Here is a 26,776-nt window from a genome sequence, read left to right on the forward strand (position 1 = left end):
ACCACATCATCTCTTTTGCTGTGTAGTTTTATGCCAGTTGGACATGGGGGGAGGCTTCTATATCAGTAAGTTTGTTGGGGTGGTGGGCATTGTGTTTGGTGCAGGGGCAGTGGCCACCGTCATTGCGTTGGCAGTCGTTTATTCTCAAGAGGTAGCCAAAAACGAGGCTGTCAGTCCGACTAATGGAGGTTCCACTATCAAGCCACCGGTCACCACACCTGGAGGGTCAACTGTCAAGCCACAGATCACCACACCTGTCATACCCACAACTGCACCCTCAAATGAACCATGGGACAAGTACCGCCTCCCAGACACCCTGAAGCCTGACCACTACAACCTAACCCTGTGGCCTCGACTCACAGTCAACGCACAAGACCTGTACATCTTCACAGGGAAATCCTATGTGGTCTTTCAATGTGTGAAGGAGACAGACCTGATCCTCATACACTCCAACAAGCTGAACTACACCAAGTGGGGGGATGACCATCTGGCTAAACTGTCTGCTCTCGGTAGCACACCCGCACCAACCATAAAGAAATCCTGGCTACAGCCAACAACTCAGTTCCTGGTATTGGAACTGAATGGCAAGTTAGCAGTTGGAGAATCCTACCAGCTGGACACAGTGTTTGTTGGGGAGCTGGCTGATGACTTGGGAGGCTTTTATAGGAGTGTATATACGGAGGAAGGAGAAGAAAAGTAAGTTGTAATGAAGCTTAAACTGTAATGCTGATGTAGATTGACTTGATAGATTACACCAACATTTGACGAAACAATTCTGAACCATTGTACTGTTTGTCTCAGAGTTGTTGCGACAACTCAAATGCAGCCCACAGATGCCAGGAAAGCCTTCCCCTGTTTTGATGAGCCTGCAATGAAAGCCATCTTCCACATCACACTCCTCCATCCCCCGATGACAGTGGCCCTGTCCAACGGCATGGAGCATGGTCAGTACTGTGAATGTTTAAAGAAGGCTTTGGTCATAATTTAGAAATGCTGCATTATGATTCTTATCAAAACATCTTATTGTCCGCTCTTCTCTTTTCCTAATTCTTGCTCAGCTCCTGTTGAAGTCACTGAGGCGGGGCCCAAGGGGCCTGTGAGAGTTTGGAGGACATCTTTCGACAAAACAAAAAAAATGTCAACATACTTGTTGGCGTTTATTGTCAGTGACTACGACTATATTAACAGCACAAATGACAATGTTCTGGTAATGTATTTGACCTATTCTTTAGAATAACTATGTTCAGTCCCACTTTTCTATTTGTCACATTCAAGGAAAAAGCTCAATGTTCAAGTGTCATAAAGTCCATGTAGATATAGCTGTGTTTGTGATGTACAGTATGAAGTGCAATGCTGCTAAATTGTTTTCAGATCCGGATCTATGCCCGCAAAAAAGCTATCGCTGATGGACAAGGCGAGTACGCCCTCAGCAAAACAGGACCCATCCTGAAATTCTTCGAAAAATATTACAATGCCACCTACCCTCTGCCAAAGTCAGGTAAGGGTTTTATAAAAGTTTAATTTCTTACATCTTAATAAGGTTTTAGATGGTGGATTTCTTTATAGGTTTCAGACACTTTATGGGAAGCCGTATGCTGTCAATAAACTCTTATATGGCATCTGTTAAGTCTTTATTCGTGGAGTTATTGTAGCTCTATAGTACCGTATATGGCTGAGAAACTGTCATCCTTTTTGTTTGCCGATTCTTTCTTCCAGACCAGATTGCTTTGCCTGACTTCAATGCTGGAGCAATGGAGAACTGGGGACTCATTACATACAGAGAAACAGCCCTCTTGTACGACCCTAAGATGTCCTCCAATTCAAACAAAGAAAGGATCGCCACCATTATTGCTCATGAACTGGCCCACATGGTATGGGAACTACATACAGTATTGTACATACAATATACTGTACCTCCTTGTGTTTTCATAAAACGATTAACTGGGTCATGTACTTTGGCTAACTTGAGACATTTATGAGTAAATGCAGTTACTGTATGTTTTAGCAATTCATAACCTACTGTAAATTATCTTAATGTCTTGTGTTTGCTGATTACTTTGGATTGAAGTCAACCTGTTTTATTTTGAATGGTCTTGTAAGTAACATGAATCTCTTCTGTTCAGTGGTTTGGAAACCTTGTGACACTGAGGTGGTGGAATGACCTGTGGCTAAATGAGGGCTTTGCGTCTTACGTAGAATATCTTGGGGCAAATGAAGCAGAGCCTGACTGGAACATTGTAAGTGTTTCAACTATTTCAACTAAGTGTTTCAACTATTCATCTCAGATCTTCATATGGACAGCTTTCTGTCATTGATATTATTTTCTTTGGCTGAACAAATTATGAAGACGATGCATATCAATTGTCCACATGGAGTGGACTGGAGAGGTTTCCCCTCATTTACTCAGTGTATAATCATGTCCTTTCCCTCCACAGAAAGACCTGATAGTTCTGGGTGATGTGCACAGGGTGTTTGCAGTAGATGCTCTTGCCTCATCTCACCCCCTGTCATCCAGAGAGGAGGACATCCAGAAGCCTGAGCAAATCAGTGAACTGTTTGATGCCATCTCTTACAGCAAGGTACGCTCAAGTGTTTTCTCTGCCATGATCTTTGAAGAACAAATAACATTGATGTCAACTTAAATAAAATCATAAAATGTGACTAATTGTGTTGCAGACATGAAATATCTATCCTTGATTAATATACATTTGTTTTAGTTGTAGCTATATCATGTATCGTCATTTGAATTCTGTGGCGTCCACAGGGAGCATCAGTGTTGAGAATGCTCTCTGATTTCCTGTCTGAAGAGGTCTTCTCCACAGGACTCAGTGTATGTACAGTATATTATCATATTATTAATATAATCCTGAGTAACACTGTACTGCAGGTGGTAGAACAGAAATGGTTGTCTCTGGCTGTCATAAGAGAAGAGTAAGTACAGGGTAGATATAGTAAAATGCATCTATAAGTCCAAAGCAATTATGTATGTTTATTGTGTTGCTGAATAACCTTTCTTTCCCCTATTCTCCCAGACATACCTGAACACATTTGCCTATGATAACACAGTGTATACTGACCTCTGGGATCACCTCCAAATGGTAAGTTCTCTCTATTATTACATAATCAAACGCTGAAACAGTAGTGATAACTTGAAACTTCTATCAACAAATGTGTGTATATATATATATATATATATATATATATACATACATACATACATACATACATACATACACACACATACATACACACACACACACATCATACACAGTACCAGTCAAAAGTTTGGACACACCTACTCATTCAAGGGTTTTCTTTATTTTTTACTATTTTCTACATTGTAGAATAATAGTGAAGACATCAAAAATATGAAATAACACATATGGAATCATGTAGTAAAACAAATCAAAAGTATATTTTAAATTCTTCAAAGTAGCCACCCTTCGCCTTGATGACAGCTTGGCACACCCTTGGCATTCTCTCAACAAGCTTCACCTGGAATGATTTTCCAACAGTCTTGAAGGAGTGCCCACATATGCTGAGCACTTGTTGGCTGCTTTTCCTTCACTCTGGAGTCCAACTCATCCCAAGCTATCTTAATTGGGTTGAGGTCAGGTGATTGTGGAGGCCAGGTCATCTGATGCAGCACTCCATCACTCTCCTTCTTGGTCAAATAGCCCTTACACAGCCTGGAGGTGTGTTGGGTCATCGTCCTGTTGAAAAACAAATGATAGTCAAACTGAGCGCAAACCAGATGGGATATCACTGCAGAATGCTGTGGTAGCCATGCTGGTTAAGTGCACCTTGAATTCTAAATAAATCACTGACAGTGTCACCAGTAAAGCACCCCCACACCATCACACTGGTCTAATGTCCATTGCTCGTATTTCTTGGCCCAAGCAAATATCGTCTTATTGGTTTAGTAGTGGTTTATTTGCAGCAATTCGACCATGAAGGCTTGATTCACACAGTCTCCTCTGAACAGTTGATGTTGAGATGCGTCTGTTACTTGAACTCTGTGAAGCATTTATTTGGGCTGCAATCTGGGAGGTGCAATTAACTCTAATGAACATATCCTCTGCAGCAGAGGTAACTCTGGGTCTTCCTTTCCTGTGGCGAACATCATAAGTCAGTTTCATCATAGTCCTTGATGGTTTTTGCGACTGCACTTAAAGAAACTTTAAGTTCTTGAAATTTTCCGGATTGACTGACCTTCATGTCTTAAAGTAATGATGGACTGTCGTTTTTCTTTGCTTATTTGAGCTCTTCTTGCGATAATATGGACTTGGTCTTTTACCAAATAGGGTCATCTTCTGTATACCACCCCTACCTTGTCACAACACAACTGATTGGCTCAAATGCATTAAGAAGGAAAGAAATTCCCCAAATGAACTTTTAACAAAGCACACTTGTTAATTGAAATGCATTCCAGGTGACTACCTCATGAAGCTGGTTGAAAGAATGCAAAGTTTGTACAAAGCTGTCATCAAGACAAAGGGTGGCTACTTTGAATCTCAAATATATTATATTTTGAATTGGTTAACACTTTTTTGGTGTTCACTTTTTTGAAATAACACATGATTCCATGTGTTATTTCGATGTCTTCACTATTATTCTACAATATAGAACGTAGTAACAATAAAGAAAAACCTTGGATTGAGTTGGTGTGTCCACACTTTTGACTGGTACTGTATATATTTGTTTTAACCTTAACGTTTCTTTCCTTCGTCTCTAGGCAGTAAATTCCACTGGCACGTCACTTCCCACAGGCCAAACTGTGCACAGCATCATGAACCGCTGGGTCCTTCAGATGGGCTTCCCAGTGGTCACCATAAACACAACCACTGGACTGATCAACCAGCAGCACTTCTTACTGGACCCTTCCACTGCAGGGAGTGTACCACCATCTGACTTCAAGTAAGTCGGAATGTAAATGATGAATAATTGCAAACTAAGTTGAGGATTAAACAAATGCTAACACTTTACTATAGGGGGGTATACATAAAACCTTTCTGAACCAGTCATGACACCTTTATGAGTGTCTCAGTATCATTCATAACAACCTTAATACTAATTTAAAAACTGTATAGCGCGCAATAACTTAATGATAATGTCTTTCCCCAGGTATGAGTGGATAGTACCAATCAGGTGGATGAAGACAGGAGTTGTACAGCAACAGACATGGCTAGAGGACAAAACTGGTATGCATTACAACCACTGACGATGTGGGAACCTGTCAAATGTATTGTGGTATATTTAACGCAATTAACAGTTCACAGATGGAGATGAGCAAAAGCTAGGGATTACAGTACAGCCAAGAGAATCTTATCAAAGAGCATTATTTAGATATATGATGATTTGGAAACTGACATGTTGCTTTTGTCCCTAAATATTAAGCTCATAAGCCTGACATGATAGTCACTGGGAACAACTGGATACTGGCCAACCTTAACGTCTCTGGATACTATAGGGTTAACTATGATAACACCAACTGGGAACGTCTCCTCGGTGTACTGAGCAGCCATCATGAGGTCAGACATGGATGAAAACAACCGATTCTCCAAATAAACGTCAAATTACACAAAATACAGAAACAGTCATTCATGCTAATGTTGATGGTAATGTTTTTGCATAGTCTATTCCAGTTATCAACAGAGCTCAATTGGTGGATGATGCTTTTAACCTTGCAAGGTGAGTACATAGTTTACTCTATGCATGATTTAAATAGTAATACTTGGCATTTGATTCATAAATAGTAGGCCTAGAAGGATTCTCAATTCATTTGTATATTTTCTCTGTCAAGGGCAAAATATATCAACACAACATTAGCGTTGCGAACAACGAAGTATCTCAGAAGTGAAAGGGAATATATGCCGTGGGAGTCAGCTCTTGACAACTTGGACTTTTTCTACCTCATGTTTGATCGGAGTGAAATCTATGGGATTATGCAGGTTGGTTTATTATCTAGAAAAGCAATGCTAAAAAATAAAAAGCATGTTACAAATAATATTATGGGCTGTATACTAAACAAAATAGTATTGGAAATTATACTTTTTCTCCTGTTTGTTTTGATCTTTTAGACTTACCTAAAATATCAAATAGAACCACTTTTTAAGCACTTTGGGAATATCACTGGAAACTGGACAGAAGTACCCACTGGACATATGGACCAGTGAGTAGATCAATAGCCTTACATTTCTTGATTATAATATAACATTTAATTTTTGCTTTTACCCAGCCATGTCCAAACAAAAGTATCCTTTTCACAATATCACTATTTGAAGGCCAAGACAATCCCCTTACTCTACTCTCCCTTTACTTGTATTTTTCCACCCTCAGGTACAACCAGGCGAATGCCATCAGGGTGGCCTGCAGCACTGGTATGGAAGAGTGCCAGACTCTGACTAAAGGCTGGTACAGTCAGTGGATGAAAGACTCTGCAAACAATCCGTGAGTTCAGTAGGATTTGAATGCAATTCAGATTCATTTCTGAATACCCTTACAGATGTAGGATCTTAATCTGAGCCAGTTTTCTACAGTAGGAAAATAATCCTGCAGCAAAAGGAAATGTAAATTATTATGTAGATTATAATTTTTGTATGGGTTGATACATTTTTCCTAAGGGAAAATGACACCTGAAATTTCAAAATGGAAATTACAAACTTCAGAAGCATTTAGTGTAAATTTTAAGTGTAAATTAGTAAATGTTTTAATTATAATTTGTTTTTTCTTCATTACAAAGTCAGATCCTACACCTATAACAGTAAATATCAAAATGTTTTGAGTACCACACAGCATGATAGATGCTGAAATATTTATATATTTTATATCCTATTAGGATACACCCCAACTTGAGGACGACAGTGTACTGCAGTGCTATTGCTGCAGGGGGGGCTGCGGAGTGGGAATTTGGTTGGGATCAGTTCAAGGCTGCCACCATCGCTATTGAGGCAGACAAGCTTCGATCTGCCCTGGCCTGTACCAAGCAGCCCTGGCTACTCAACAAGTGAGTTCAAGTTTATCCAGGCCAGACTAAATATAGTAATGTTAACCTGAAATTGCAATCTGTTATTTGCCCTCTTGTAAGTGTCAGAGAGTATTCAATAAGCAGCAAAGCATTGATTCTCTGCCTGGCGTCAAAAGGAGACCTATTAAAACAAAGCTTGAAAGAGCCTTGTGTGTCTGACATGAATATGAGGTGCTTCAATGCCTCATATTGTCTTTGTACCTCCATGCCACATTTAGGTACCTGGAATACACCCTGGACGCAAACAAAATTCGCAAGCAGGATGCTACCTCTACCATTGTTTACATTGCAAGCAACGTGGTGGGCCAGTCTCTGGCCTGGGACTTTATGAGAGACCGATGGAATTACATCTTTACTCAGTGAGTTTGAGCTTTTAAACACATATTGTTTTGATTGTTTAATTTACAATGTCATTATTTGTCACACTGATATTTGATCTAACTCTTCACTAGATGCTGTTCTTTAGCCTTACCTCTTATTCTGTCATAGGTACGGTGGTGGATCTTTCTCCTTCTCCAATCTCATCAATGGTGTGACCAAGAGGTTCTCAACAGAATTTGAGCTCAAACAGGTAAAATAAAAGTTTAGGGGATTTTTCAGCACGTACTGCTCAACATGTTTGTATTGGAATAATATGTGGACCCTGAATATTTAAGTTTCTTCACAATATAAGTTCATGTTTCTCTTCGCTGTCACAGCTCAAGCAATTCCAGGCGGACAACTCTGAGGTTGGCTTTGGCTCAGGTACCTTGGCAGTTTCACAGTCCATTGAGAGGACAACAGCTAACATCAAATGGGTGGCAGAGAACAAGGACTCAGTGCAGACATGGTTTACAACAGAGGTTCCTAAAGAATAAAGGGTCACATGGAGAAACAAAACACCTATCCAAAAGCTATGTTCCCGGTTTTTATGAGAGTTGTCTCTTTAACGGTTAAAGGGCCATTTTCATTCTACAGCTATCCTGCCGTTTAATCAGAAATACTATGTATGAATTGAAATGTGCTTTTTCTAACAAAGACTAAAGACATTTTGATACATGCTTGCATCCTGAATAACTTTTTGGGAAGTTTATTTTTTATCATAGTATATTTTGCTTAAGTCAGTATTTGTAGATATTTGAAGACAGTAACTATCTACAATGCTGATTTGTTATAAAACACTGGTTTATTGTTGTGGAAATAATACACCTGTTTTACGCTGCATCTTTTATGTAATTTTGCTTCTTTGGGGCTTTTACATTACTGGAAATAAACAGTTCTCCTTATAACAAGGTAATACATCATTCTATGATAATCAGAGGACATTCTGAAATAGTCACTGGACAAACATTTGATTACAGTAGATATGGTGTCAAGTGCATCTAAGTACAGTGTAACACGTATTGTAATTACTCATTACAACACTGTACTCACAGCAAAAACTCTAAACCCTAACCTTAGCTCTAACCTAAGTAGAGTGTTTACAATACTTGTTACACTGTAATTACAGAAATAGTAACAGAAAGTGTAAAAAAAAAAGTCAAATTCAATGGGTTGCCTAGAAGTATTTTGCACTTTTCCTCCAAAACTATTGGTATGAAGGATCGAGAGACCGGCGCAGGAATGCGTAATAGTTTTTGTGTGTTATTTTTTTAAATGTCCCAAATTACGGCGTGCCATGTAAAGGCACCGGGACAAAGACGTATACAAAACACAGGGTTGAAACGCAAACAAAAGAGCGAGGAATACCTCGAATAAATAACACCAGCGCACAATGATTAACGCACGGGACGAGACCCGTAATCATCTGCACAATACACGGGACGAGACCCGTAATCATCTGCGCAATTACAAGCAGCATGAAAGTCAAAACAACAAGGCCCAGGTACTCACACAACCAACGGACATTTGACCACTAATCAACAGCCCAATGGTGAACCAAAGGGCACATTTATACAATTACAATCAGGGAAATGGGGACCAGGTGTGCGTAATGACACAGTTCCCGAGGGATCCGTGACAGTATGTCTGTCATACCCAGGGTTGGGGAGTAAAATGTAAGGGATTTTTAAAAAACGGTAACTGCAATCTGTTACGTTTCCAACAGAAAATATTGTAATCAGATTGTAGATACTTTTGAAAAACTAGATGATTATGTCGAGGACTACTTTTAAATTCAGAAAGGATGTTTGTGGAAAAAAATCTTTGACACTTCTCTGTTTTCTCAATGACATTCAAATCATCATTGAAAAAAGGAGCAAGTTTTAGTTTGTTCCAACTGAGCGAATCTGACCACAAATCAGAGACCACTATGATGACACACCAAATGTGTTTGATGGATCACGGAAAAAGAGCATGAATATGCTTTTTAGGCTACAGTCCAAACATTTCTTCCAATGGTGCGACTGCTGTCGGCATCCAAAGATTAACCAACTTGAATAAACGCTTGGAGGTAATGATGACAGCAGTGGTGTAGTCTACGGCGATACAGATATCACTTACTATTGATATCTACATTACCAGTTAAAAGTTTGGACACACCTACTCATTCAAGGGTTTCTCTTTATTTTTTATTATTTTCTACATTTTAGAATAATAGTGAAGACATCAAAAATATGAAATGACACATATGGAATCATGTAGTAACCAAAAAAGTGTTAACCAATTTAAAAAATATTTTATATATGAGATTATTCAAAGTAGCCACCAAAGAACCAACAATCTCAAATTTGGACTAATTTCCACCAAGTCTCTTTTTTGTATTGGTGTCCTTTTAGTAGTGGTTTCTTTGCAGCAATTCGAACATGAAGGCCTGATTTACACAGTCTCCTCTGAACAGTTGATGTTGAGATGTGTCTGTTACTTGAACTCAGCATTTATTTGGGCTACAATTTCTTAAGCTGGTTACTCTAATGAACGTATCCTGTGCAGCAGAGGTAACTCTGGGTCATCCATTCCTGTGGCGGTCCTCATGAGAGTCAGTTTCGTCATAGCGTTTGATGGTTTTTCCGACTGCAATTGAAGAAACTTTCAAAGTTCTTGAAATTTTCCGGATTGACTGACCTTCATGTCTGAAAGTAATGATGGACTGTTGTTTTTCTTTGCTTATTTGATCTGTTCTTGCCATAATATGGACTTGGTCTTTTACCAAATAGGGCTATCTTCTGTATACCACCCCTACACCCCCACCCCTTAATTCCACAAATTAACAAGGCACACCTGTTAATTTAAATGCATTCCAGGTGAATACCTCATGATGCTGGTTGAGAGAATGCCACGAGTGTGCAAAGCTGTGATCAAGGCAAAGGGTGGCTACTTTGAAGAATCTCAAATATAAAATATATTTTAAATTGGTTAACACTTTTTTGGTTACTACATAATTCCATGTGTAATTTCATAATTTCGTGTCTTCACTATTATTCTACAATGTAGAAAATAGTAAAAAATTAAGAAAAACCCTTGAATGAATAGGCGTGTGCAATCTTTTGAATGTACATAGAGCATTGATATAAATCATACTGCTACTCTCTGATTTAGCTATTTGCGCCTTTGGTTGGATTGTGATTGTTGTGGATGGCTGTTCACAAATCTAAATGTGTATTTGAACCCAATAATGGTTGAATTCAAGAAACTTAAGCTGCCTATCAATCATTGGTTTTGAAACCAGTGGACAGCAAAAAATGAGCTCTTGCAACAGCTGCATAGTGCGGATCCCAGCCTTTGGAATAAATGTAGGGCTGTTGTTACTCAATCTAATTCATGCTCATAAAAAAATACATCCATAGGCCTAATGGACACATGCTCAAACTCACACACTTTTGATAGACTTTTGATAGACTGCAATCTGTAGTTGCTACATCCATTTTTGGACTTAAAAATTATACATATTAATGTAAAGATATCATTTAATGTAGTAGAAAGCTATGGGTTAGAAGAAGCCTACATAACCAACCCATCAAGTACAATTTAACATTCATATATGGCCAGCTATGTAAACTTTAACATTGATTTATCCTGCAATAGATGTCATTCAATTGGTAACCTACATTTTTATCTTCTTCTCGTGCCTCTTAAAATGAAAGTAATCTAAAAGTAACTGAATGTAATTAGATTACATTAGAGTTTTGGTAATCCAAAGGTTACGTTGCTGGTTACAATTTTGTCCAGGTAACTAGTAACTGTAACAGATTACATTTAGAAAATAACCTACCCAACCCTGGTCATCCCTGGAATGGTGATCGATGAATGTGTAAAAATGCCAGTTGCTTATGGAACAACACAATAAAAAGTTATTACTGCCCATTTTTCTCTCTTATCATCTTCTTTAAGTTGTCAGCAACTCCCCACCCACAAAAGCTACTACTAAATAGATCATCCATTAATTTTGAAGGGAAGCACTGATATCAGCTCAGCCCTCTCACTTAGTGCGTGCTGAGACTCCTCTAGGACATGGAGAAATCCTGCAAAATCAGCAAGTTCTTTATTCTCTGCGTTGTGCTGGGAGTCCTCTCTGTGGCGACCATCGTTACATTGTGGGCTATTGCACTGACAGATAGCGTAGAGATCGTCGCCCCATGGGACAAGTACCGTCTCCCAGACACTCTGAAGCCTGACCACTACAACCTAACCCTGTGGCCCCGACTCACCGTCAACGCACAAGGCCTCTACATCTTCACAGGGAAATCCTATGTGGTCTTCCAATGTGTGAAGGAGACGGACCTGATCCTCATACACTCCAACAAGCTGAACTACACCAAGTGGGGGGATGACCATCTGGCTAAACTGTCTGCTCTCGGTAGCACACCCGCACCAACCATAAAGAAATCCTGGCTACAGCCAACAACTCAGTTCCTGGTATTGGAACTGAATGGCAAGTTAGCTGTTGGAGAATCCTACCAGCTGGACACAGTGTTTGTTGGGGAGCTGGCTGATGACCTAGCAGGTTTCTACAGGAGTGAATATGAAGAAGATGGAGTTAAAAAGTGAGTCAATTGAACCTTCATTATGATAATAGCAGCAGGTAACCTAGTGGTTAAGAGTGTTGGGCCAGTAACCGAAAGGTCACTGGTTTCTAATCCCGGGGCCAACTAGATTAAATGTATGCCGATGTGCTCTTGAGCAAGACACTTAAACCCCTAAGGTTGATGTCTGCGCCTGCACGGAAATCTCATTAGCATAATACAACAATCAACATAAAAATCTGTCCGTTTAAGTTCGAGATATTTTTGCATTTTTGTCTCAATCGACCGCATCCGTCTATGTCGCACTTCTGCATCTTCTGCATTGGGGCGGCAGGTAGCCTAGTGGTTAGAGCGTTGGACTAGTAACCAAAAGGTTGCTAAATTTAATCCCAAACTGACAAGTAAAAATCTGTCGTCCTGCCCCTGAACAAGGCAGTTAACTCACTGTTCCTAGGCCGTCATTGTAAATAAGAATTTGTTCTTAACTGACTTGCCTAGTTAAATACAGGTAAAATAAATAAAACATATGCGGTAAAAGGTGACAGAGTTAGAACGATGCTTGTCAGACCATGAGACATCCAGGAAATCGGTCTTCTCACAAAATTGTCTGTAGCGTCTGGTTTGGCCTACAAACTGTTATGACCCATTTATGGAAAGCCGAGACTCTCTCAAACACGATGGTGTTCTCTGTTTTGCTCTACGACCTCCACAAGTATCAGGAGTTGGTACAACAACTTCTGTCTGTAGCGTCCAAACCGTTTGGGCTACACATTAATATGACCCCTCTGTGCAAAGGTGAAATGTCAGTTGTTTTGCTCTAGGTTGCCCACAGGCCTCACAAGACTCATCTGAAAGTCTGAAAAAATGAATGGAAGTACGGTGCCTTCGAAAAGTATTCAGACCCCTAGACTTTTTCCACATTTTGTTGCATCACAGCCTTATTCTAAAATTGATTAAATAGTTTTTCCCCTTATCAATCTACACACAATACCCCATAATGTAATGGCCATTGGTGGAAGAAGGTGAGGACCAAGATGCAGCGTGGTAAGTGTTCATCATTATTTTAATAAACTGAACACTAAATACAACAAGGAACAAAATAAACAACCGAAACAGCTCCGTCAGGTGCAAAACACACTAAACAGAAAATACCTACCCACAAAACCCATGTGGGCAAGAGCTACCTAAGTATGGTTCTCAAACAGAGACAACGACAGAAAGCTGTCCCTGATTGAGAACCATACCCAGCCAAAAAGAAAGAAATACAAAAACATAGAAAAAATAACATAGAACGCCCACCCTAGTCACACCCTGGCCTAACCAAAAGAGAATAAAAAGCCTCTTTATGGCCAGGGCGTGACACATAAAGACAAAGCAAAAACAGGTTTTTATAATTTTTTTGCGAAACTATTAAAAAAAACATGCGCTTCACTGTAGGGATGGTGCCAGGTTTCCTCTAGATGTGACGCTTGACTTTCAGACCAAATAATTCCATCTTGGTTTCATCAGACCAGAGAATCTTGTTTCTCATGGTCTGAGAGTCTTAAGGTCACTTTTGGCAAACTCCAAGTGGGCCTTTTACTGAGGAGTGGCTTCCGTCTTGCCAGTCTACCATAAAGGCCTGATTGGTGGAGTGCTGTGGAGATGGGAGAACCTTCCAGAAGGACAACCATCTCAGTTGTCCTTCTGGAAGTTGTAAAAAACAGTTTTTCACTTTATCATTATGGGGTATTGTGTTTAGAGTATTTTTAAAAAATTAAATAATCATTATTATTTGAAATAAGGCTGGAAAAAGTCAAAGAGTCTGAGTACTTTCCGAAGGCACTGTATATATTGAGACTGTTTAATGCCAAACATATGGGGTTAAATACATGTAAAAAACAAACAAATGTTTCCTGATCTGTCTTATGTCTCTCAGATATAGGAGAGACACTTCAGAACAAACTTCCTTTTGATATTTTTGGGGACTGTTATCTGTTATTCAATGTGTTTCTATGGGCTAATAGCAGTAAGGCCATAAATAAATTGATACTTCAAGGGGTCTTAACATTCATAATCAAAGAGCTAAATGATCCTTGATATGACCTTCTTAAAACAATTCCATATAGCTTAGTAACCCCCCTCCTGTAAGTCACTCTGGATAAGAGCATCTGCTACATGACTTAAATGTTTAATATTTTCTTCCATTTCTCACAAAACGTATCAGTACTCAGTGTCATACTGCATTGAAAACTCTAATAGGTTAAATAAACTCAGTCATATCTAATCATTTACATTCAGCAAAATTGTGTATCGTAAATATGTACAAATCAAGAGGTGGGTTTCCACTGAAAAACAGGAACCTGAAGTTTTTCTCCCACAGTGAAACAGGAAGTAGCTTTAGAGGAGTGAGTGATTAGTCTTCCCTTTAAAATGTCCCAGACGCTGTTTGTTTACCAACCTTTGTACAACAATACACAGATACTCAGCTACGTAATATTATGCATATCATGAATCTTGTATTCAATATGAATGTATGTCTAAATGGTGTAACCTCAATGGTGGTACACCTTATACTCTTGATTTTTCCACGCACAGACTCAGTAATAATCAAACTATGCTTGTCCTTCACAGGGTTGTAGCTACCTCTCAGATGCACCCTACTCACACCAGGAAAACTTTCCCTTGTTTTGATGAGCCTGCGAGGAAAGCAGTCTTCCACATCACACTCCTCCATCCCCGTGGGACTGTGGCCCTGTCAAATGGCAAGGAGCCAGGTTAGTTGAAACGGCTATATCCATCCAAACATTCCGTTTCCAGGAAACTAGGGCATTTTAAAGCTGCAAAATGTAGCTTTTTGGGCAACCTGACCAAATTCACATAGAAATATAAGTTATGAAAGCAGGTCTAAAAAGCTGTAGATATGTTCTATGCGTGCTGTTTCTATGCTTCCCAATCTTAAATTTCATTTTTGCGTCTTTTGCTTTCGGTTTTATACACCAGCTTCAATCAGCTGAAAATCTAATATTTTTGGTTAATGAAAATATATTTCACAGCGGTTTAGATGGTACAATGATTCTCTACACTATGCATTGCTTGTTCGTCACATAAACGGAAATTAGGCAAACTATTCAAATTTTAGCAACCAGGAAATGGCGGAGTGATTTCTTCATATTGCACCTTTAAACTAAATACTGTATTATGTTACTGTTTATACTGAAACCATTTGACAGCCCTTCTTTCAAGGGATCATATTGTCCTGACAATCTGTTCCTGATCTTCTTTAGAAATAGTTAACGCCACCGTATACACAGAGGCTGTCACACAGACCAGATTTGAGCCAACCAAGAGCATGTCAACCTACCTACTGGCCCTGATTGTCTGTGACTATTCCTTTATCAGCGCTCGGGAGGGAGATATTCTGGTAATGAAATCAACTCAATGTTTGCATAATTTCAACTGCAGTAACAACAATCATACAAGGTACGCTCTTGCTGAGCCAGTGGATGTATTGTGTACTTTCTCAACCGTAATCTAACCAGTGATGGTTCTTGTCCATGTTGGGTGGGTGTTTACAGTACAAAGTGTACTGTAAGTGTTTACATCAGTAAGAGTTGTGATTGGAATAAATCTCCTGGCCTGTCCGCGCAGATTCGGATCTGGGCTCGTAGAAAATCCATCAGTGAAGGTCATGGAGAATATGCGCTCAATCTAACAGGACCAATCCTGTCCTTTTTTGAGGTGTATTACAATACCACCTACCCTCTCTCCAAATCAGGTAAGATTTTAAATTGACCACGTGATTTGCAAATGATATCATCATGATTTGTTTTGGAAAATAAAATAATTGTTGAATTTCTTTTCAAACATTCCTGTATAGACCAGATTGCCCTTCCTGACTTCTATTTTGGGGCCATGGAGAATTGGGGACTAGTTACCTACAGGGAAACAAATCTGCTTTACGATCCTTTAACATCCTCCAATGGAAACAAGGAGAGAACAGCCACCATCATTGCACATGAACTTGCACACATGGTAGGATACAGTCCAGGGAATCAGACTATCATTGCTCGTTCTTAAAAAGACAAATTCAAACATTCATTTAATTTTCATCTGTCATGGTCTTTCTTTTCGTCAGTGGTTTGGAAATCTAGTGACCCTGAGATGGTGGAATGAAGTCTGGCTGAATGAGGGCTTTGCATCCTACGTGTCATATCTTGGGGCGGATTATGCTGAATCCACTTGGAACGTGGTAAGGTTTCACATTAAAGACAAGACACACATCCATCCCCTCCCGTTAGCATTTGATAAAAAGGTGATAGTGGTGCCAGATGTGACTAGTAATCTAACTTTCTGTGTACAAGCAGTCACAAAGTCACAACATGTACAGTATACTACAGCCCTATCTTTCTCATCCACAGAAAGATCTCATAGTTCTTGATGAGGTGCACAGGGTGTTTGCAGTGGATGCCTTGGCTTCCTCTCACCCCCTGTCCTCCAAAGACGATGACATCCAGAAGCCTGAGCAAATCAGTGAACAGTTTGATGTCATCTCTTACAGCAAGGTAAACATAAGACAATGTACAGTGCCTTCAGAAATGTGTTCATACCACTTCACTTAATCCACATTTTGTGATAGAGCCTGAATTCAAAATGAATTACATTTTAAAAATCTCACCCATCTACACACAATTCCCCATAATGACAAAGTGAAAAGCAGAGATTACAGCTGTGAGTCTTTCTTGGTTAGTCTCTAAGAGTTTACACACCTGGATTGTGCAACATTTGCACATTATTCTTTCCAAATTTCTTCAAGCCCTGTAAAATTGGTTGTTGGAAATTGCTAGACAACCATCTTTCCATAGATTTTCAAGTAGATTTAAGTCAAAACTGTAACTCTGCCACTCAGGAACATTCCCTGTCTTCTTGGTAAGCAACTCCAGTGTAGACTTGGCCTTGTGTTTTAGATTATTGTCCTGATTAAATGTTTATTCATCTCCCAGTGTCTGGTGGAAAGCAGACGAAACCAGGTTTTCCTCTAGGATTTTGACTGTGTTTAGCTCCATTTCATTTCTTTTTTATCCTGAAAAACTCCTCAGTCATTAACGATTACAAGCATACCCGTAGCATGATGCAGCCACCAGTATGCTTGAAAATATGAAGAGTGGTAGTCAGTAATGTGTTTTATTGGATTTTCTCCAAAAATAGCACATTGTATTCAGGACAAAAACTTAAATGCCTTGCCACATTTTTTGTAGTATTACTTTTGTGCCTTGTTGCAAAAAGGTGGCATGTTTTGGAATGTTTGTATTCTGTACAGGCTTTCCTCTTTTCACTCTATTATTTAAGTTAGTATTGGGGAGTAACTACAATGTTATTGATCCATCCTAAGTTTTCTCCTATCACAGTCATTAAACTCTGAAACTGTTTTAACGTCACCATTGGCCAACTGAGTTAGGAAGGACACCTGTATCTTTGTAGTGACTGGGTGTATTGATACACCATCCAAAGTGTAATTAATAACTTCACCATGTTCAAAGGAATATTCAATGTCTGCCTTTTTTTTACCCATCTACCAATAGGTGCCCTTCTTTGCAAGGTATTGGAAAACCTCCCTGGTCTTTGTGGTTGAACCTGTGTTTGAAATTCACTGCTCAACTGAGGGACCTTACAGATACAGTGCATTCGGAAAGTATTCAGACCCCTTCCCTTTTTCCACATTGTTACATTATAGCTTTATTCTAAAATATATATATTTTTTTATCCTGATAAATCTACACACAATACCCCATGATGACTAAGCGAAAACAGGTTTTTAGAATGTTTGCAAATTTATAAAAAAAACAGATATACCTTATTTACATAAGTATTCAGACCCGTTGATATGACACTCAAAATTGAGCTCAGGTGCATCCTGTTCCATTGATCATCCTTGAGATGTTTCTAGAATTTGATTGGAGTCCACCTGGGGTAAATTCAATTGATTGGACATGATTTGGAAAAGTAAACATGTCTATATAAGGTCCCACAGTTGTCAGAGCAAATACCAAGCCATGAGGTCAAAGGAATTGTCCGTAGAACTCCGAGACAGGATTGTGTCGAGGCACAGATCTGGGGAAAGGTACCAAAAAATGTCTGCAGTATTTAAGATCCCCAAGAACACAGTGGCCTCCATCATTCTTAAATGGAAGATTGGAACCACCAAGACACTTCCTAGAGATGGCCGCCTGGCCAAACTGAGCATTCGGGGGAGAAGGTCCAGAGCTCCTCTGTGAGAACCTTCCAGAAGGACAACCATCTCTGCAATACTCCACCAATCAGGTTGTTATGGTTGAGTGGCCAGACGGAAGCCACTCCTGAGTAAAAGGCACGACAGCCCGCTTGGAATTTGCCAAAAGGCACCTAAAGGATTCTCAGGCCACGAGAAACAAGATTCTCTGGTCTGATGAAACTAAGATTGAACTCCTTGGCCTGAAAGCCAAGCGTCACGTCTGGAGGAAATCTGGCACCATCCTTACGGTGAAGCATTGTGGTGGCAGCATCATGTTGTGGGGATGTTTTTCAGAGGCAGGGACTGGGAGACTAGTCAGGATCGAGGGAAAGATGAACGGAGCAAAGTTGAGAGATCCTTGTGCTCCCGAGCGCTCAGGACCTCAGACTGGGGCGAAGGTTCACCTTTCAACAGGACAACGACCCTAAGCACACAGCAAGACAATGCAGGAGTGGCTTCGGGACAAGTCTCTGAATGTCCTTGAGTGGCACAGCCAGAGCCCGGACTTGAACCCGATCGAACATCTCTGGAGTGACCTGAAAATAGCTGTGCAGCAACGCTCCCCATCCAACCTGACAGTGCTTGAGAGGATCTGCAGAGGAGAATGGGAGAAACTCCCCCAAATACAGGTGTGCCAAGCTTGTAGCATCATACCAAAGAAGACTTGAGGCTGTAATCCCTGCCAAAGGTTCTTCAACAAAGTACTGAGTAAAGGGTCTGAATACTTATGTAAATGTGACATTTCAGTTTTCTATTTTTAATACATTTGCTAAAATTTCTAAAAACCTGTTTTTGCTATGTCCTTTGTGTGTAGATTGACGAGAAAACATTTTGTTTTATCCATTTTAGAATAAGGCTGTAATGTAACAAAATGTGGAAAAAGTCAAGGTGTCTGAATACTTTCTGAATGCACGGTATTTGCGTGTGGGGTACAGAAATGAGGTAGTCATTCAAAAATCAGGTTAAACACTATTACCACACACAGAGTGAGTCTATGCAAATTATTATGTGACTTGTTAAGCAAATTTTTACTCCTGAACTTATTTAGGCTTACCATGACAAAGGGGTTGAATAATTATTTACTCATGACATTTCAGCTTTTCATTTTTAATTAAATTGAAAAAATTCACATATGATTCATATTCATTATGAAAACATAATTCCACTTTGACATTGTGGAATTATGCAGTAGATGCCAGTGGCATGGAACTTCCTGGTACTGTGCATGACATCATGAACCACTGGGTCCTTCAGATGGGCTTCCCAGTGGTCACCATAAACACACACACACACAAGCACTTCCTACTGGACACTGAATATGTGGGGAGTGTACCACCATCTGACTTTTGCCAGTCACAAAAAAAAAAAAAAAAAAAAAAATTCAGGCTGCAACACAACAAATGTGGAAAAATTAAAGGGGTGTGAATACTTAAAAAAAAAAAGTTAAATAAAAATAAATAAATAAAAATAAATGTGTTCATGTAGTGTTGTGAATGATAGTATTCTACAACCTATACTCTTCAATTTCTGTTTAATTATTTCTGTTTTGAAAGCATTTTAGTTTTCAGCCATTTTCTACTCTCTCTACAGGGGGCATCAGTGTTGAGAATGCTGTCAGATTTTCTAACTGAACCAGTCTTCGTCCAAGGACTAAGTGTATGTATTTCTTACCGTCCCAAGGCACTGCTACAGCCCAGGATCTTCTCTTGATAGGATACACATTTATCATAGTTATGTTAAGCATTAAGGAATGCTGTTTGCATAGTGTGTGAGAGGAAAACAAGTGAGTAGACCCCTTGAAAGTGAATTTCTCATTATTAACTGTAGAATATATTGCCTATGATGAATTGTTCTAAGTGCAGAATACATATTTATCCTCTAGAGCTACCTGAATCACTTTGCCTACGACAACACAGTGGGGACAGACCTTTGGGATCATCTACAACGAGTAAGTCCCTTAGAAACAATCAATAGCGTGCATTGGCTAATCCTATTTTCAGCTAGTTACTTTGTACTGTTGGAATTAATGATTCATCTGTGGCAGTACTACACATTCCGCCAGAATGTGGAGAAAATGTATTTATTTAACCTTTATTTAACTTGGCAAGTCAGGTAAGAACAAATTCATATTTACAATGATGGCCTACCCTGGCCAAACCCGGACGACGCTGGGCCAATTGTGCGCCACCCTATGGGACTCCCAGTCACGGCCAGATGTGATACAGCCTGGATATTATGTGTGCCTTTACAGCAGCAAATGATACTGACCAAGCTCACATTCTATTTACAGTCATGTCAATGAGAATGTGGACTTCTGAATTATGAAAATGCTGCCCTCCTATGGTACAGGGAACATAATACTATCTCTAATCATTCTCCTGTGTGTCTCCCTCTCTAGGCAGTAGATGCCAGTGACATGGAACTTCCTGGTACAGTGCATGACATCATGAACCGCTGGGTCCTTCAGATGGGCTTCCCAGTGGTCACCATAAACACAGCCACTGGACTGATCACCCAGAAGCACTTCTTACTGGACCCTGATTCTGTGGGGAGTGTACCACCATCTGACTTCAAGTACGTCTGACTGGTCTGGAGAGATATACAGTGCCTTCTGAAAGAATTCAGACCACTTGACTTTTTCCATATTTTGTTATGTTACAGCCTTATTCTAAAATGGATTAAATAAAACAATTTCCTCAGAGATCTACACACAATACCCCATAATGACAAAGTGAAAACAGGTTTTTAGAAATGTTGGTTAAATGTATAGAACACTAAAAAAAGAAATAACTTATTGACATAAATATTCAGACCCTTTGCTATGAGACTCAAAATTGAGCTCAGGTGCATACTGTTTCCATTGATCATCCTTGAGCTGTTTCTACAAATTGATTGGAGTCCACCTGTGGTAAATTCAATTGATTAGACATTATTTGGAAAGGTATACACTTGTCTATATAAGGTCTCATAGTTGACAGTGCATGTCAGAGCACAAACCAAGCCATATGAGGGCGAAGGAATTTTCGGTAGAGCTACGAGACAGGATTGTGTCGAGGCACAGATCTGGGGAAAAGAACCAAAACATTTCTGCAGCATTGAAGGTCCCCAAGAATACAGTGGCATCTATCATTCTTAAATGGAAGAAGTTTGGAACCACCAAGACTCTTGGGATTAAAGTAAAGAGAGATTCTTGATGAAAACCTGCTCCAGAGCGCTCAGGACCTCAGACCGGGGCGAAGGTTCACCTTCCAACAGGACGACCCTAAGCACACAGCCAAGACAACGCAGGAGTGGCTTCAGGACAAGTCTCTGAATGTTCTTGCGTGGCCCAGCCATAGCTCGGACTTGAACCCGATCGAACATCTTTGGGGAGACCTGAAAATAGCTGTGCAGCAACGCTCCCCATCCAACCTCACAGAGCTTTAGAGGATCTGGGCAGAAGAATGGGAGAATCTCCCCAAATACAGGTGTGCCAAGCTGGTAGCGTCATACCCAAGAAGACTTGAGGCTGTAATTGCTGCCAAAGGTAATTCAACAAAGTACTGAGTAAAGGGTCTGAATACTTTGGTAAATATGATATTTAATTTTTGCTTTGTCATTATGATATATTGATGAGGGGGAAAAAACATTTAATCAATTTCAGAATAAGGCTGTAAACTAAAAAAATAGAAACTCAAGGGGTTTGAATACTTTCCGAAAGCACTGTATATGTAATGAATGGTCATAGCATTTTCATGTATTACATATGATTAAGAATATATATAATAAAAAAGCCCAGTTCATTTTGGTGCCTAGGTACGAGTGGATAGTACCAATCAAATGGATGGAAGCAGGAGTGGTTCAGAAAGAGATATGGCTGCTTGAGAAAGAGGGTACGGATACAGAACCTTTTAACTAGTGCCGTCTGTAGAAAACTGTGGACGAATATGAACACATAAAATAGTCCTATGAAATAACATGCAGATTTGATCTACTCTCCGTAGCTTCACTGTCATGAATTCATTTCCCCCCTCAGCCCTAAACAATAAATTGACAAGTGGTCACTGGGTACTAGCAAACATCAATGTGACTGGATACTACAGGGTTAACTATGACCTTGGCAACTGGGAACGTCTCCTCTTCCAACTGAGCACTAATCACCAGGTAAAAGGAAAAATGGACTCATCACATGTTCGAAGGGTATTACTGTTATTTTGCTTCAATACAACATTGATAAGAGTCAGATTTTTGTTCTTCTTGCAGGTCATACCAGTTATCAACAGAGCACAACTTGTGGATGATGCTTTTAATCTAGCAAGGTTGGGGTTTTGACGTTTTTGAACCACCACAATGTCACAAAGTGTTGTGTGCATCATATTTTGGTGATTGTATTTCTAAACCTTATTTCTCTACACAGGGCAAAGTTAATTCCCACAACATTAGCTCTGAAAACGACAAAATACCTCTCCAAAGAAATTGAATATGTACCGTGGGAGTCGGCTCTGAACAACTTGGATTATTTTTACCTCATGTTTGATCGCACTGAGGTCTATGGGACTATGCAGGTAGAATGTCATTTAATTTGTGACAATTACACATGAGATATTTCGAGACTGATATAGATATACTGATCTCACTTTAATACATACTTAGCATCTTATTCTCTGTCCTTGTCATAGCATTATGTGAGGAATCTAGTGACACCCCTTTTTCAACACTTCAAGACCATTACTGCAGACTGGAGTAAAGTTCCTGATGGGCATAATGAGCAGTGAGTGGAATGATCCCGTGCATTGATATGGTGTATTTGATGTGGTCTGAAATGAGTATAAGGCTTTATAATAACAAGAAGGAATACCTTTCACTTCCAGGTACAACCAGGTGAATGCCATTAGGATGGCCTGTAGCAGTGGACTGGTTGAGTGTCAGAATCTGACTAAAAGCTGGTACAGTCAATGGAAGGCTGACCCTGACAACAATCTGTGAGTTCATATTGGTTATCCATTGATTTATAAGGAAGTGTCTGGTATCAATAATTTAGCGTATACTACCGTATATCTGGAATTTTTGCGTGGTTTTCAACAACAAAGAATAATACTCTGTAACAACAATGTAAAACATTTGATATCAGGATACATCCTAATTTGAGGATGACAGTGTACTGCAGTGCCATTGCAGCAGGCGGGGCTGCAGAGTGGGATTTTGGTTGGGACATGTTCAAGACTGCCACTATTGCCAGCGATGCAGACAAACTGATGTCATCTCTGGCATGTACTAAGGACCATGAACTTCTGAATAAGTAGGGTACATCTGGTTATTTTGTGAGGGTACTATTAGACATTCGGAAAGTATTCCAGACCACTTGATTCTTTCAACATTTTGTTACGTTACAGCCTTATTCTAAAATGCATTAAATGTTTATTTCCCCTCATCAATCAACACACAATACCCTACAATGACAAAGCCAAAATTGTTTTTTTAGGAATGTTTGCAAATGTATTCAAAATAAAAACATCACATTTACATAAGTATTCAGAAGCTTTACTCAGTACTTTTTTGAAGCACTTTTGGCAGCGATTACACTCTCAAGTCTTCTTGGGTATGATGTACAAGCTTGGCACACTTCTATTTGGGGAGTTTCTCCCATTCTTCTCTGCAGATCCTCTCAAGCTCTGTCAGGTTGGATGGGGAGCTTCACTGCACAGCTATTTTCAGGTCTCTCCAGAGATGTTCGATCGGGTTCAAGTCTGGGCTTTGACTGGGCCACTCAAGGACCGCCTCCCACCAAAACAAGCATTTCGCTACACTCGCATTAACATCTGCTAACCATGTGTATGTGACAAATAAAATTTGATTTAAAATTTGATTTCAAGGACATTCAGAGATTTATCCCAAAGCTACCCTTGCACAGGCTTGGCTGTGTGCTTAGGGTCGTTGTTCTGTTGAAAGGTGAACCTTCGCCCCAGTCTGAGGTCCTGAGCGCTCTGGAGTAGGTTTTCATTGAGGATCTCTCTGTACTTTGCTCCATTCATCTTTGCCTCGATCCTGACTAGTCTCCCAGTCCCTGCAGCTGAAAAAACCCTCCCTGACGAAGGTCCTTCTCCCCCGATTGCTCAGTTTTGCCGGGTGGTCAGCTCTAGGAAGAGTCTGGGTGGTTCCAAACTTCTTCCATCTAAGCATGATGGAGGCCACTGTGTTCTTAAGGTCCTTCAATACTGAAGAAATGTTTAGGTACCCCTCCCCAGATCTGTGCCTTGACACAATCCTGTCTCAGAGCTCTACGGACAATTCGTTAGACCTAATGGCTTGGTTTTTGCTCTGACATGCACTGTGAACTGTGAGATGTTATATAGACAGATGTGTGTGCCTTTCCAAATCATGTCCAATCAATTGAATTTACCAGAGGTGGACTCCAATCAAATTGTTTAAAAAAATAATAATAATGTTTTCGCCTTGTCATTATGGGCTATTGTGTGTAGATTGCTGAGGAATTGTATTTATTTAATAAATGTTAGAATAAGGCTGTAACGTAACAAAATTTTTAAAAAGTCAAGGGGTCTGAATACTTTCCGAATACAATGTATCATATTGAACTGTTTTTGCTTTCCATTGTCTTCATATTGACAAATACAGTAAATTATAACAATCTGTCTAAACGTATCAATACTCTATGGACTCAATTCAGGTACCTGAGATACACTTTGGATTCAGACAAAATCCGTAAGCAGGATGCAACGTCTGTCATCGTGTACATCTCCAGTAATGTTCAAGGCCAAACATTGGCTTGGGACTTTGTGACACAGAACTGGGAGTACATGTTCACACAGTAAGTTGTACCCCCAAAAGGCACTTATATCAGTAAATCAAATACAGTGAGTGTACAAAACATTAGGAACACCTTCCTAATATTGAGTTGCACCCTCTGTTGCCCTCAGAACAGCCTCAGTTCGTCTGGGTATGGACTCTACAAGGTGTCCAAAGCGTTCCACAGGGATGCTGGCCCATGTTGACTTCAATGCGTCCCAGTTGTGTCAAGTTGGCTGGATGCCCTTTGGATAGTGGACCATTCTTGATACACACACAACTGTTGAGCGTGAAAAACCCAGCAGTGTTGCAGTTCTTGACACAAACCGGTGCGCCTGGCACCTACTACCGTACCCCGTTCAAAGGCACTTACATATTTTGTCTTGCCCATTCACCCTCTGAATGGCACACATACACAATCCATGTCTCAGTTGTCTGAAGTCTTAAAAATCCTTCTATAAATTGTCTCCTCCCCTTCATCTACACTGATTGAAGTGGATTTAACAAGTGACATCAATAAGGGATCATAGACTGACGAGGTGAAAACCTAGTCATGGAAAGAGCAGGTGTTCTTAATATTTTGTACACTCAGTGTATACTTGGTTTGTGTATGGACATTATTAACTTGTAATTGTCATAATTCCTAGGTATGGTGTTGGATCCTTCTCATTTGCCAATCTTATAAGTGGTGTGACAATGAGATTCTCAACTAAAGCTGAACTCGAGCAGGTAATGTTTTAATTGAAGTGTTTCAATGACTGGGTGTACAGTACTTTCTTTAGCTGTACTGTTAATAAATAGCTTACTTTATTAAGAATTGTACTGACTATATTTGTATTTAGACAAATATAGAACACATTCTCATTCACACCAATGACCTGGGGAATAGTTACTAAGACTAAAATGTAACTTTGTTTTTCATGATGTCAGCTCCAGAAATTCAAGGAGGACAACTCTAAGATTGGTTTTGGCTCAGGGACCTTGGCTTTGGAGCAGGCCATTGAGAGAACTACAGCCAATATCAAATGGGTGGATGAGAACAAGAAGAAAGTGTGGGACTGGTTCTTGAGTGAGATTGCCTAAACTCCTCAATGCTTTGGTTGTCCAACAGGCTTAAATATGTTATTTTACTATGGCAGACAAAGTGCTTGGATTATTTGCATGCTAAACATCTAATGCAGTAGTTTAAAAAAAAATCTAAATAACAAATCACTTCTGGGTCACAATTAAGTACGTTCCTGTGATTGTTTTCAATTAAAATGGTCAAAAAATAAAAATAGCTTCTTAGCAAAGAGCAATTTCCCAAGCAAGAATTTTGCTAGGACTGACGGAGTGCTTGGGAGTGGTGATGGGAACACTGAAAACTAGCTGTTGGCAGAGAGGTTTGGAGCTCTCTTATTGCTCGATTAACTAATTTACCGCCTCCCAACAAAACGGGCAGAAATTTCAGGCAGTGTTTTCAAACAGCTCTTACACTAAAAGGGCATTATCATAATTTTCACAATTTCACAGAATTATTCCAACCTCAAAGTGTGGAAATATAAAACACAGGGAAATCACGTTTTAGACTGCACCAGGCTTTTAAATCAGAAATGTTGGGGTAAGGTCATTAACTTCCTGGTGATAACATTTAGTCAATAAATATATTTTTCTCTGTGGACCATACTGCAATTTCCCAGAGCACAATAATGTTATGAGTGTCTATGAACTTCTATTATGTTAGAGTTTCAGAGAAATAATTTTGATTATATGCTATTTTGTTGAAAAACAATAAAC

The 26,776-nt window shown here is 39.7% G+C and overlaps 1 protein-coding gene across 1 annotated transcript; it reads left to right on the top strand.

Moving 5' to 3' along the window:
• Positions 1-26,776, top strand: LOC112219219 (aminopeptidase Ey-like). The gene is made up of 40 exons (XM_024380410.2): positions 1-696; positions 802-944; positions 1,059-1,207; positions 1,372-1,498; positions 1,717-1,871; positions 2,124-2,237; positions 2,436-2,579; positions 2,765-2,830; positions 3,033-3,098; positions 4,736-4,917; positions 5,125-5,201; positions 5,398-5,531; positions 5,636-5,691; positions 5,804-5,951; positions 6,081-6,172; positions 6,340-6,450; positions 6,839-7,006; positions 7,246-7,386; positions 7,517-7,598; positions 7,726-7,881; positions 11,453-11,988; positions 14,581-14,723; positions 15,234-15,370; positions 15,598-15,724; positions 15,827-15,981; positions 16,085-16,198; positions 16,368-16,511; positions 19,808-19,873; positions 20,100-20,165; positions 20,616-20,791; positions 22,013-22,089; positions 22,233-22,360; positions 22,460-22,515; positions 22,614-22,761; positions 22,876-22,967; positions 23,068-23,178; positions 23,328-23,495; positions 24,882-25,022; positions 25,648-25,729; positions 25,931-26,776. Exons 1-40 carry the CDS (start codon positions 44-46, stop codon positions 26,081-26,083), a joined length of 5,784 nt encoding a protein of 1,927 aa, XP_024236178.1. The 5' UTR covers positions 1-43; the 3' UTR covers positions 26,084-26,776.

Source organism: Oncorhynchus tshawytscha, linkage group LG19 (assembly GCF_018296145.1).
Source record: "Oncorhynchus tshawytscha isolate Ot180627B linkage group LG19, Otsh_v2.0, whole genome shotgun sequence".
NCBI lineage: Eukaryota > Metazoa > Chordata > Actinopteri > Salmoniformes > Salmonidae > Oncorhynchus > Oncorhynchus tshawytscha.

What these genes read in the sequence shown, in the direction of transcription:
- LOC112219219 (XM_024380410.2), top strand. Translation starts at nt 44, where the DNA reads ATGGGGGGAGGCTTCTATATCAGTAAGTTTGTTGGGGTGGTGGGCATT. An exon ending in GAAGAAGATGGAGTTAAAAA is followed by an intron (nt 11,989 to 14,580) that starts GTGAGTCAATTG and finishes TGTCCTTCACAG; the next exon opens with GGTTGTAGCTACCTCTCAGA. An exon ending in GCTGACCCTGACAACAATCT is followed by an intron (nt 23,179 to 23,327) that starts GTGAGTTCATAT and finishes ATTTGATATCAG; the next exon opens with GATACATCCTAATTTGAGGA.